This window comes from Oenanthe melanoleuca, chromosome 1A, assembly GCF_029582105.1.
Source record: "Oenanthe melanoleuca isolate GR-GAL-2019-014 chromosome 1A, OMel1.0, whole genome shotgun sequence".
In the NCBI taxonomy this organism is placed as follows: domain Eukaryota; kingdom Metazoa; phylum Chordata; class Aves; order Passeriformes; family Muscicapidae; genus Oenanthe; species Oenanthe melanoleuca.
This window is the reverse complement of record NC_079334.1, coordinates 7,548,047-7,561,518: the sequence shown is the minus strand read 5'-3', so window position 1 is coordinate 7,561,518 and position 13,472 is coordinate 7,548,047. Positions and strand designations below refer to the sequence as shown.

The 13,472-nt window shown below is 42.7% G+C and overlaps 1 protein-coding gene across 1 annotated transcript; it reads left to right on the top strand.

Moving 5' to 3' along the window:
• The first annotated feature begins 66 nt into the window (after positions 1–66).
• Positions 67–3,615, top strand: MCAT (malonyl-CoA-acyl carrier protein transacylase). Its single transcript, XM_056482578.1, has 4 exons — positions 67–598; positions 677–764; positions 1,011–1,228; positions 1,501–3,615. Exons 1-4 carry the CDS (start codon positions 155–157, stop codon positions 1,921–1,923), a joined length of 1,173 nt encoding a protein of 390 aa, XP_056338553.1. The 5' UTR covers positions 67–154; the 3' UTR covers positions 1,924–3,615.
• Positions 3,616–13,472: the final 9,857 nt, after the last annotated feature.

Here is a 13,472-nt window from a genome sequence, read left to right as displayed (position 1 = left end):
CGCCGGGCGGCCCGACCGACCTCCCTCCCTCCCTCCCTCCCTCCCTCGTTCCCTCCCTCCCTCCCTTCCTTCCCGTCCCTCGGCCCGGCCCGGCAGCGGCTGCCGGCGGGGGCCGCCCCGTTCCCGTGGCAACGCCCGTTCCCGGGCGGCGGCCATGGGCGGCTGGGCCGCGGCGCCATGGCGGCTTGGTGGCTGCAGCGGGCGCGGCGGCCTCCGCGGCGCTGCGCGGCGGTGGGGCAGCTCCCGCCCCGGCGCTGGGGACCGGGCGGCGAGCCTGAGCGACCTCCTGCAGAGCTCGGTGGAGGCCGAGGAGCCGGGCGCGGCGGCGGCGAGGCGGGAGCGGCGGTGCCCCCGGGAGGGCACGGTGCTGCTCTTCCCCGGGCAGGGCAGCCAGTTCGTGGGGATGTGCCGCGGGCTGCAGCAGTACCCCGGCGTGCGGGACATGTACCGCCTGGCCGAGAAGGTGCTGGGCTACGACCTGCTCTCCCTCTGCCTGGAGGGGCCGCGGGACGCGCTGGACCGCACCCAGCACTGCCAGCCCGCCGTGTTCGTCGCCTCCCTGGCCGCCGTGGAGAAGCTCAACCACCTGCAGCCTGAAGTGAGCGGGCGCGGGGGCCGGGCCGGGGTCGGGCGGGGGCCTGCCCGCGCTGCGGCTGAGCGCTCCGTGTGCCCGCAGGTCGTGGAGCGCTGCGTGGCGGCCGCCGGCTACAGCGTGGGGGAGTTCGCGGCGCTGGTCTTCGCTGGAGCCCTGGACTTCGCCGAAGGTGCCTGGGGGACGTGCGGAGCTCCCCGCTAGGATCTCCCAGCCCGCGCTGTTCCCAAAGCCTTGCCTGTTCTCACTGTGTCCCTCCCGCTTTCTGTTTTTAATTAGAGGACGAATTTTACTTTCTACTCCCGCTGTTGGCTTTAATGTGTGTAATCCGGCATTAAAAGCATTGACGTTTCACAGGAGCGAACCACTGCCCTTTCTTGCGCTCACATTTACGCCGCATCTCTGTTTCTCTCCGTAGCGCTGTACGCGGTGAAAGTGCGCGCCGAAGCCATGCAAAAGGCGGCGGAAGCTGTCCCCAGTGGAATGCTCTCGGTTGTCGGCCGGCGAGAGGCAAATTACAAATTTGCCTGCCTGGAAGCCCGTAAACACTGTGAATCGCTGGGGATAGAGAACCCCGTGTGCACAGTTTCAAACTATTTGTTTCCAGACAGCAGAGTCATTGCAGGACACTTACAGGTATTGCTTCGGAGTAACTATTCCTTCAGTTGAACTGAGCATTTCACTTTTTAAAAACTTTTACTTTGCGCTTCTGTGTGGGTGTTATGTACGGCCTTAGTTTGTCCAAACAAAAGTATTTCCTCTGTGGGGTTTTTTTTTTCCCAGCATGTGTTAAGTTGTTGGGTAGGGAAAGGAATCCCTTTATCACAGTAAGTCTGATGAGGTGATTCTTGTGGGGTGACTGAGAAAACCTTTGCTGTGCAAGACTCACTTCTCTCTCTCTTTTATAGGCTTTGGAGTTTTTGCAGGAGAATGCCCGAAAATATTATTTTAAACGTACAAAAATGCTTCCAGTCAGTGGGGCTTTTCATACCAGACTTATGGAACCAGCAGTAGAGCCACTGGCTGAAGTCCTAAAATCGATTGACATTCAGAAACCGCTGTTCTGTGTGTATTCCAATGTCGATGGCAAAAAGTACATGCACTCAAAGCACATTCAGAAGCTGTTAGTGAAGCAGGTGGTGTCACCTGTTCTGTGGGAGCAGACCATGCACTCAGTGTACGAAAGAAAGCAAGGAACAGAATTTCCTTACACGTATGAAGTGGGGCCCGGGAATCAACTAGGAGCCATTCTCAAACAGTGTAATTTAAAGGCCTGGAAGCAATATAAACATGTAGATGCTCTGGAAGACGAGGAAGCAGCAGAGACTTAAATGACCCTTTGAGAAAAATCCACACAACTCGTTTTTTTCTGATTTAAAACTTTGTGCTCCCAAAAGAGGAAGTCTTAAACATTCATGGCTTCTCATGGTGTAGAGAGCACTGTGTGTGTGATTGCAACGAACATTTTTTTTAAGTTCCTCAGGTGTGGAAAGGGGAGAGCAAAGTTTGGCTCTTCCATCTGTGTCGGGACTGCAAAGCTTTCAACAAACAGGCCAAGCAGCATTGTTTGGCCTCAATCCTGCAAGCAACTTTCCCTCTTGGGGGTGTTTTTGTTTGTCTTTTTTGGTTGGTTGTTCTCTGAGGAAGTTTTTTGGGTGTGGATTCAGGTTCCAGTTGGTAGCCTTGCTGTCTGGTGCAGGGATCTTCTGCAGAAATGCAGAGATTGTTGACTCCAAGTTTGTGTAGGGCTCTGCTCTGGGCTGGAGGGTGCATTTAGAGGAGCCATTTGTTGGGGCAGCTTTCAGCATGTTGATGTCCTGTTTTTTTACTCAACTGACTTGTGGGGTGTTTATGTAAAGTTCTCTTACTTTATGTCCACATTGCCAGGTAGCAGCTGAGTGAGGCAGATGATGTTATGAGAAAAATTATTTTCTTAAGGTTAAACTATAAATAAACTATGAAGCTTTTCTTGCTATTTTTAATGCTTTGAGGTGCTTCATTATTGGCTGTCCACATGTGGATGGAAGTAACTTTCCCTCCACTTGTCCAATGCCACATTGGTTGTGCTAAGTTACACAAGAAATGTTCACTGGGAAAAAAAAGTTAAATAAAAATATTATGTGCATTTCCTGGCAGCAGGAAATGATGAGCTGGAGAGCAGCAGGTTGTTCCAAACCTTCCTGGAAAGAGATTCCCATTTCCCAGTTTGTATTTTTTATTTTGGTATTTTAGTGCTGCATATAACAGATACATAGAAAACACTTAGGATGTATTACTTAAAACAAATGAGTGACAGCATCTTCAATAATGTATTATGGAAATACAGGAGAACTTCCAGTTACAGTACCAATCATTCTAATTTCACATTTATGACAGGGAGAGTGAAGCAAAAACACTGGCCCTTATTATCATTGCTAAGTGGGCTGTATTATTAAACAGTTCTTTTGTGGACTGCAGCTGGCAGCTGTGCCTGCCCTTACAGTACAAATTCCACTTTTAGCATGTGTAAACATTAACAATTAGTAAAATACTGAAGAGATTTTCAGCTTCACCACTCGACTGCTAGAGGCTGATGACTAAGGGTTGGAATAACTGTAAAGAAAGTTATTTCAGTGAAGGTTCCTATGTTACAGGTAAGGTGTTAATTATTCAGGAATGCATACCAAGGTCTTCAGTTATAATTATTGGTTAGAATATTACAACTAAATCCCATTCATATGATTAAACTCTGGATTGTCCTGTGTTAGAAGTTTCTGACCACACATTGTAAGACCAAATGCAAAATTGATGATTTTCAAACCAGCTTTTATGATAGTTGAAACTGAGCATGGTATGTTGGTGGCACTAATTTTAGTGCTTTAAAATTTCTGGACTTTGCTTTTAATTATTTAACCTTTCTGAGGAAATGTTGGAGACCTGTTTTCTGTTTGTAGTGTTCTTGCCATAATTTTTTTCCTTCTTCCCCCCCACCATTTCACTTTGTTGTATACTTTGCTCAGAATTAAAGTTCTTTGGGAAATCTATGCTAGAAATCTCTTGTTTGCAATCCATTAGATAACCTTTGCACTTTTTTCAGCTGCAGAATGCAGAAGGGAAATCTATATCCTAAGAGCATTCCAATCTTGTGGGTCTTGTTTAATTAGTAGGAAGAAGGACCCATCACCATTGTTGGGTGTTTTGTTTTCTTCTGTGCAGTGGTTGAGCTGAGGCTGCTTCTCAGTGAATCTTGTCTCCAAAACTAGAAGCCAGAGGGAATCATGCTCTTGTGCTGATGGTGCAATTTCTAGGAGCAGAAAAAGTGTGATGGAAGTCTTTGTACCTCTGAAGTGTTCAGGGTTGGTTTTGTGTGGTGCCCATCAGCATAGCCTCACCTCACACATGCTGTAACACTGGCTGTGGCTGGGCAGAGAGTGCCCAAGTAATTACAAATCCTGCACCTCAGAGCATTTCTTTAATGTGTTTGCTCATCTATCCCCTCTGCTTCTGGAAACTGAATGTTTGAGAGGTGAGAAACCAGCGTGGCTCCTTCACCTATGAACAAGCAGAAACAGGATGTGGAAGAAAATCAAGTGCTGTAAAAGCTGTCACATATGAGGAAGTGTGCAGTGAAAAAAACAGAATTAACGTTGGGTCTCCTGAGTCACTGTGGGGCTGTGACTAGAGGATTAACTAACTGTGCTCCACAGGTGCAAGAGGAGCCTGGCACTGCTCCCTGGTACTCCAGCTAGTGCTGATTGCTGTGGCTTTGGATGCTGTTTGCTCTGTGTTTCACTTGTTTCTTCGCTGGGATTGAATTTTTTATTCCTTGAGACTGTGTTTTGCTCCATACATGCTGAAATTCCCCTGTCTTGTGATTCAAAGCCTTACATTATAGATTACAAGAGTGGGAAAAAGCAGTCACTCCACACAGCTCTTGGATGAAATAGGCAGTGAAGAGTCTCATGTTCATCATTGCTCCCCTGTGCATAAAAGTTATTTGTCTAGAAATAATTATTTGGTAGTATTAAATTTATTCAGTGGAGGAGTCAACTTTTTCCTAGCTGGTAGTTTTATTACATATTAATAGTTTATTAGACCCTCCTGATGTTAAATTTTACCCTTTACTAAATGACAACTTTACATATTTTTCTATCACACTGCTATTATGGAGCTAAACAGAGCAGTAAATTCACTGATTAAATTTTGGTCTGTTTTTTTGCTATGTGGGCCAACTTCTGGCCTGTGTGTGACTACAGTTCCACGTGTGCTAACTGTGCTTTTATAGAAAAAACTTGCCTACCTGCTGCTGAAGGGCTCATCATCTTGAAAGCATTTTGAAAAAATGTGACACTGGAATATATGCTGCTGCTACTTGTATTTCTGGGGTATGCTGGAGCCATCACCCTTTACATTCCTTCTTTGCCTGCTTTCTTTTTGCTCAGCATTTCAAGTCATCCGAAGATATTTCAAAATCCTTTGCATGAAACAGTCAAATGAAGTAGCCTTGTGGAGTTTCATTTTTCTTTTTCCCAGAAACATTTCTAGAGAAGAGCAGTTAGGATGATAATGGGATTTAGGCAGCATTAAATTAAAAGAGGAAGCACGTTCTTCAACATGCTTAAATTTGGCTTGGTTTGGCAGTTCTGTTCACTAAAGAGGCAACAGACAAGCCTTGACTTGTTTGATTTATAAAAGAGATTCAAACTTCTCTGATGAGTGCGTAGATCATAGATCCATTGAATATTGTAGTTTCCTGTTGTAAAAGTATGCTAAGGTTAGGAGTTGCTTGTCTGGGCAAGAAGCAGGCATCCCCTGTGCTGAGGGGAATACCCAAACCACAGAGATGCACTTTCATTTTCTCTCACTGAGAGTCTGTAATGCTGGACACTGAAAACCAGCTTCAACAGCAAAGAGAAGATGCACTCAGATATATAGAGAGAATAACCAGGCACAAATGGGAGATCTTGAGAAGGGAAAAACTCAGCTGTGCCCTAAAGGCCACCCGTGGAGTCCAGGAGGGTGACACCTCCACCATCTCCATCCTGTAAGTTGTTCCCCTCAGGCTTCTGTTCCCCCCAAGCAAGTGCCTTGCAAAAAGACATGCATCCTCTGAGAAAATCCCTTCTCAGAATCTATCCAATTCTTGGGGCTTTGTTCTGGGCAGCTCCTAGTTTTACTTTGAAAAAGAGCAGAAGATACTGACATTAATGTGTGATAGCAGAGTCTTGGGAAATAATTCAGACAACACTGCAAAAGGTTTGAAGCAACAATTTAATTTTAAAAAAGTATCATGGTTTTAATCTTTGCTATTGCTTTTACAGTGTTAAAATTTAAAGGATGGCCAGCATGCCTTCAGTTTTTCTCACATCCAGAATCTCTAACAAACTCATTTATAGCAAATAGACACTTTATATTGAATTAAAATAAACACAAAAAAGACTTTCTAATTGCATGGAGTCACATTTCAAAACTAGCAAGTCAGGCAGTTATCCAGCAACAACCTTCTTGTTTTACAAGTTTTTTCTTTAAAAAAGATATGAAACAGCAGTGACCCAGCACTAGCCTAGGTTTTAAATATTAAAGAGATTTTTATCAGTGTAAATTTGAAAAACAAACCAGCTGCCACCACTGGGGTGTCAGCAATGTCGGTCAGTGTCCAGCAATGACCTCCTGCTGTAATTCTACAGTCCGTAATTCATGGCCCACCAAAAGGCAGCAGCAAGCAAGGCTGCAGGCACCAGCTTCTGGCAGAGGCACCTGACAGGAAGCCTGCAAGTCTGTGGGAAGAAAGGGGAAGGTAATTAGAAATAACAAGCACCAAAAAGAAGGTGCAAGGAAACTAAGAGTGTGCCCATGTGGGAGGTCAGTGTGGGCCCAAGAGCACGGACCAGTTCTGCAGCAGAAATGCAGAAGAGGGTGAATTTTGCTGGGGGCTCCAGCTACTAAAAAATCCTCCTCTCTTCTCTGGGTAAGCACTACTGGCAGCAGCTCTGCTCATCTCTTCCAGCATTTGATAGTGGCAGGTGCTTCCCCTCTGAACAGAACCCTGTGAGTTGTGTGGGATTTGGGCAGCATCCTCTGTCTTTACATGAGAAATTTCAGCCTAAAGAGAAAAAAACAGGGCACTGAGGGGGCACCAACAAACTAAGGGATAAACCCCAGCCTGAAGCCACATTATATGCTTCACTCACTGACATTACAAGGGAGTCAGGTGTTCCTGTTGTCTACTTGCCAACAAAAAAGTGGGAGAAAAGGGAGAGAGCATACCCAGCCTCCATAGCCAGTGATTCGCTTTGTCCAGTTACTGCTCACCACATCTCCAAAGCTTCTTGTAACACTTTTAATAACATTCCATGTCTGGAAAACACTGATAGCAACCCTGATGATTTCAACAAAACAAAGAAAGCATGAGGATAGGAAGTGGCAAATAAAATATCAACATTTAGGAAACAAAAACCAACCCAAACAAAACCTAACAAAAACCTTTAGTATATTCCTTCCTAAAAGTGTATGTGTACATGTATACTTCTCTAAATATTTAGGAAGAAGACCTTTGAAAAAGATTATCTTTGAAAAGATAATTTAGTTTCAGAATTAAGTGATGCAGTGATAATCTTTGTGATTGTTTCAAACTTAGAAGAGCATGACCCAATGAGAGATGTTTATATGTGATGAATCAGGACAGCAATACAAGACTGACACAGCAGTGCCACAGGCTCTCTCTGGAGTGTGAATCCAGCTTTGCTGTGGTAGAAGATGTATATATATGTTATATACAGATATATTTATACTTTATGTTATATACCTGAAATTGAACTGCATTCTGGTAGGTCTGCAATGAGTGACCATCACCTCCCAAAAGCAAGGAGAAAATAAGGCAGAGTATCTGTGGCTTTAGACACAGCTGAGTATCTCATGTTAGGACACTGCATGTCAGTTAATAACTGTGAGGACAACCTTCAGCTCACAGTAGATAAAAGGCAGTTCAAACTAGTCCAGCCATGTTTTCTTGTATATGCATGGGTAAGTTATTGCACATGCAGTAACATGTTGATCCCACATTGGGCTGAAGGTCTCTCAATCACTCAGTTGGGCTTAAAATTGTGTCTAAAGTTACTGTGCCTCTGAGGAATTTGAAACAGCAAGACACTAAGTCTTTTGACTTAAAATGGCTGTACTCTGTGGAAACTATTTACACTTTACATTATTACAGAGCTTTTCCTTGTATAACAAACTGCTTTGCTTTTCTATGTTCTGTATGAGGCAGCAGTAGAAGCAATAACCTTTTTATTTTGTTTACAGAACCGTTCTTGTTTGTCTAACATGATTTTTAAAAGGATCTGCCAATAAGGTAACTTACACTCGTGCCAGGTGAAGCAGTGTTTCTTCTAATGTCCTGTGGTACCTCCTGTTAAATTCATCCCCAATCAGAGCCAGCTGATGGCCAACCTGAGTAGCTGAGCTGCAAGGCAGTCAGGATGTGCAAGTTAGAGGAGAACCCTGCAACAGCAATTCTTTAAAAGCACTCTGCAAATGTCAGGTACTGTTATTCCCCCAACAAATGGGCTAAACTGGGCATGTGAAAGTGAAATGTTACAGGAGGTTTGTTTCCCATTATTTATGGGTTTACTGATTAAGTATTTTATGCCTATACATGAAGTGTTTTGATGTTTTCATAAGAAGCTGCATATTTGGCACTTTTGTAAAAACATGTTGATTTTTTTAGGTGTTTCATTTCTTTATACAAGACAATGGGATTCTGGTTTGGGGCTTTTGATTTTCCCAGTCCCTTCCCCCTGTAAGTCAAAGTATTGAAACCGCCTTCAAGCCTTTCAAAATATTTCACCTTACAAAAACATTGGCTTTGTCATCCAACAGATTTACTAATGAGTTCCACTGTGCAGCGTGGGTCTCCAGCTGGGTGGTGCCCAGGTACAAACTGACCAAAACCTAAAGGCTTTTAGGGAGGTTCTGGGGTGTACAGAAACTGGAACAACATCTGTGGCACATGTTGATGCTAAAAACTGGTTATGCTTTCCTGATGAAAATTTCCAATCAGATTTAGCTTCTCTCAGACACATGTTTTTCTTCTGGTAGACAAATACTATGAATATACATTTTTATTTTAATTTGCATTTCTGCTGAGATGTGCTTACAAGATCTGCTGAATACTAAGTAGGCTTAAGAGCTTAATTCTAGATCTGTTGAAAAAAAACAAAACCCTTGGGCTTGGTCTGGTCAGTCCACCAGCAAAAAAAAACACCACAAAGACTACAGAAAAGAATTTTCACAGGTGGAGGAGAAAGGCAACCCCTGACTCTTGTACTGAAATAAATGTATGTATGGGATTAAGAAAAACCCAAGGCAGCACTGCAAGTTTGTTGTAAGTGGCGCCTGGAGAATTATGTAAAAATGGCTTCTTCAGCTGCTTGCTGTAACAGGTGGGTCTCTAATAACAAGCCATATCTGTGCCCCTGTGCAAGATAAAACCCTACAGACATTTAATGCAGCATAATCTTGCATGGTCAGCGTCAAGCACTACAGGTTATCTACACTTGCATCTATTCCATTTCCAGTACTATGCACTATGATCACTTGGCTTAGCGGTTTTCTGGAAAGTCTGGCACTTTGTACTTGAGGAGGACAGAAGGAGTATTAATGTAGTGTGATACCTGATATCAAACTCCATTTGCTCTGTGGTGTCTGGAATTGTTTGGAGGTTACTGTAGATTTCTTCTTCTGGTGCTGCATTGGGGTAGCTGGAGAGGACAAAGTGCCTGGGGGCTCTCGTGATGTGAGACATCTTACTCTGCAAAAAGTGATTAAAGACAACCTCAGGGCTTCATTTATGCAAGGTATTTTCAGTTTAGATGGAAATTGTTTAAAGTGCTCTTCAAGTTACTCTTTTTACTTCTCCAGTCAGAACACAAGTGTTTCTAGGATAACTATTTTAAGAGTAGTCATAGGAAAGTTTCAGTGACCCAGCAGATGTCCAGCAATTCAAACCTGCAGCATTTAGATGGCTGCTGCTTTTTACTGGCTCAAAACAACCCAGAAATTGGAAAATCTTGATAAATATAACTAGTATAGACATGTATAGTTCCTCAGTAGTTTCACTTAGTACAAGAGGCTTTCCTACATTGTTTGGAACAACCTGCCTGGCATTAAATCACTCTAACCCATGGAGATCCCCAGGCAGCAAAATACCTAAAACAAACTAGAACATGTTTTCCTAAGTCAAATTCAGGTCCAAGTTTTCACATCTTCTTCAGATGGAGGCCACCACCATGGAAATTACAAGCAACTCACCACAGAAATGTAAGAAAGATTTAAACCCCTTAGTAGCTTTTGACATGGAGGAGCAGACAGTAGAAACCAGTAAAATCAGTGGAGCTGCCTGCTTGTAAAATGGGAAAGTTATTCACAACCAGTACCACAAAATCAATGGCAATATTTAACAGGATTCAGCACATGTGGCTTGTGTCTAATATGGCAAGTGTTTGTGTAACAAAGAGAGCAGTGTTTGGAGAGCAGAGCTGATGTTTTTGTAGTCATTAGGATTGTTTAATTTGGTTTATCAAGGGAAACAACATCAGAGCTGTGGATGAGGATTATTCCAAACTGCACATGTCCTTGGACATTTGCTGCAGTGGAAGACTCTTCCTCATGAGGAATGTAACTACAACTTTCTGGAGATGCTCAGGTTTTACCTGGCATTGGTTTTGGCCAGCTTTTTTACTGTTTCTTTGCTTCCTGGCTCCATCATTAAAAAACTGATCCCTTTTGTTGATGCAGTGATCCTGGAGAGCAACAAAGGGGAGTTCTACTGGCTGGATTTCTTTCTCATTTAAAACACACTCTCAGCAGGTTAAATGAATACAACTCAAAATATTCTCAGAAATAAAACTAAACAAAGTGAAAGGAAATATCATAATGCTGTTTGGTACAAATTTGCTTTGCTACATTGCTGCAGTCTTGTAAAAACTTTAAATTTTATGCTTGGGATAAGGTTAGGGCCTTTGTGATCTTCTTTCAATATTTAGGTGAAGTTTACATTTTCCACAAGGCAAAATTATTCATAACTAATGTGTATACATTACTGCATAAGCAAACTCACAAAAATATGATACTAAATAAAGTAAAATATACTTGGTTTACAGAAGTGTAGGATCCTCTTAGTGGTGTTTAACATGGCTGGAAAAAAGCATGTTACAGACTAGTGTCAGCTGGCAGATATTATGTGTTTTATACAGTTTGTAGTTTCATCTTCTGGATTTTTTTCCTTCTATTTTTAGCATTTCTCCTTTACTTACAAGGATGTTTCGAATCTAGGATTTTAAATATCTCCAGGGTCCTGAAAAGCTGTGTAGTTTAGCAGTGACAAAGAGAAGCTGGGATCAGGTCTTCTGAGTTTATTGCACCAGCTTTGAGGGGAGCTGTGTGACCCAACTCTCTTTCTAAGGGGAAATACCACAGCCTTCCTTCCAAGGGAGCACCTATCTGAATGTATGCTACAGGTGAGCAAAAAGGCTCTTTTCATTCAGATAATATTTTTTTAAAAAGAGACATTAGTTTGAGGTGCCATATTTGATTCAAAAGATGCCCTGTCCTGTTTTAAGTGCTTCCTTTATGTGTGTCTCCCTCTTTCATCCGAAAAAAAATCAGGAAAAAAATGGTGATGTCCACAGAGGAACTCTGTGCACTCCAGCACCATACCTGATTTCCAGATACCCAGTCACCCCAAGGACTTTGTAGCTCTGAATCAGGTGCCAAGGCTTCATACACACACCAGAGTGAAGCTGTATCACATTAAATCAATCCATATTCACTGCTGCAGATACTGAACGGATCTTCCATTTCCCAGGGCAACATCTAGACCAGTGGATTACTGGGTGTAGTGGTGGCCAAGGGCTGATCACGTTCCCACAAGTGCATCCCTGTCCCTTTTTGGTGCAAGGTACTGCAGTATAGACTGGGTGACCCAGGGCAGCTCCTGGTTTGAGAACTCCACCAGAGCTTGGGCAGAAGCTCCAAGGCATCCTGTAGATCCATGAATGGGAAATGGGAATGGCAGAGCAGGGTTTGGAGGATGCCAGGGATGCTGAGGTACTCCCTTGGACATTTAGTGCCAGTTCTCTGGATGCAGTTAACCTCAGTAGGCTGCATAGAGAAACAGTCAAAGCATGCAGTGCTGGACTTTTGGAGGGTTAACAACCCAACTGTTTGGCTCACATGTACAAAGTAAACATCTAGGGATGTAGTGGTGTACTCCTGCAGCCTGTGGGTACCAATGGAAATGTATTAATTGTGTTTCTTCACAGTTCAAAAAGTTGTTAAAAGTTACCTAGTAAAACAAGTGCTATAGTGGATAAAATGTAGTAAGACCAAGCATAAAAGGTCAGCTGTCTCCTGCACATGTATTACTATTTTCAGCTTTCACAACGACATAGTGAGGGGGGAAAAATACTAAAAAAAGGTATTTTCTTTTTCTCTTTTTTCTTCTTCTTCATTTCTAGACTCAATGCTAGTTTCACATTCACAGGGCCATACAACGGAAATGTCTATATCTGTGTGAGATGAAAACTGTGTCCTGAAAAAGACCTATAATAAGTCAAAACAGTACAGAACTCAGACATGTAAACAAACCATACAATACCACAACAAAAGCCCAAAGTGCAACATATGCTATCTCACACCTGTTCCCATGATAATACCTTCCTCCCACAGGCTAAAAAGAGTTGTTGGGTCATGCTCTCCACAGCTCAGCTGCAGTCTTGTGTGTTGGCTTTGCCCACCAAGCTGTCTCAATGCAAAGCCCATCCAGCAAGGAGGGCTGTTCAAATGTATTTTACAGGATGGGCAGTACTGAGTCAAATGTAGGTTGGGGGGCTCACTGACACGAAGGAGTACAGGACAGGTCTAATTTAGTTTCAGAGCAAAGCATAGCAATTATCTTCTTGAGAATTACCTGTCTTGAGGCCATTTACTGACTTCTGTCACCATTTTAAAAATATGTGTGTATAGATGTAATATAGAATTGCACACAAAAGCTACATTAATATGGACTTGTTCTGTTCCTCAGGTTTGGATCTGTGCAGAGATGATCCAGAGGAGAATGTCTCACACTCCACAGCAGGATGTGTTAATCTTCTACCACCCATCTCACCCTTCTCTTCTTTCCCTCATCCAGGAAGGAAAGGCAATTTTGGTTTTGATTTTGGCTTACAGAAACCGAAGAGGTTGTATGTGTTTGTGAGCAATTGGTTGGATTGAAAGAATAAGTGACCATTTCACAACACCTCTGAGGAGGCATTGGCATGACCCCAGGCCAGCAACAGAGATCATTTCCAATCAAGCAACTAGATCAAAAAAGCTCAAGCTTCCCTGTAAAGCTTTGACTGAGCAGGCTTAAAGCTTAGTTTCAATGGTGAAATGCCTTCAGCAGAATAAATAATGTATTTCAAGTCAAATAATGTTCTGACAAAAAAGGCCTAGATCCAAATTTTAAAAACAGCTCTCCAAATACCTAATTATATGATGGAAATTATGGCAATTTGTGAACACAAGGCTGATTGAATAATGAAGCATCTTCAGTAGAAAGACTATGTTGTCAATGTCTTTGCATAATCAGGTTGGTTTTATTTGTGAGGGTGTTTTTAAATCTAGCAAAGGAGAACAGAAAATCTTGAAAAAGGAACATTGCTAAACCAGGCAAGCCAGCAGATGAGTTAGGGAAAACAAAAGGATCTGAAATTTACTTCTAGTTAGTTCAATTAGATTTGCTGTAAACAGATTTTAAGACAGATACAATGATTCTTTAGTATGATCCACTGAATGCATTAATTATAGTTTCTATATTATCCTTATGTATTCTACAACTTATCAATGCAGTTTATGTGCA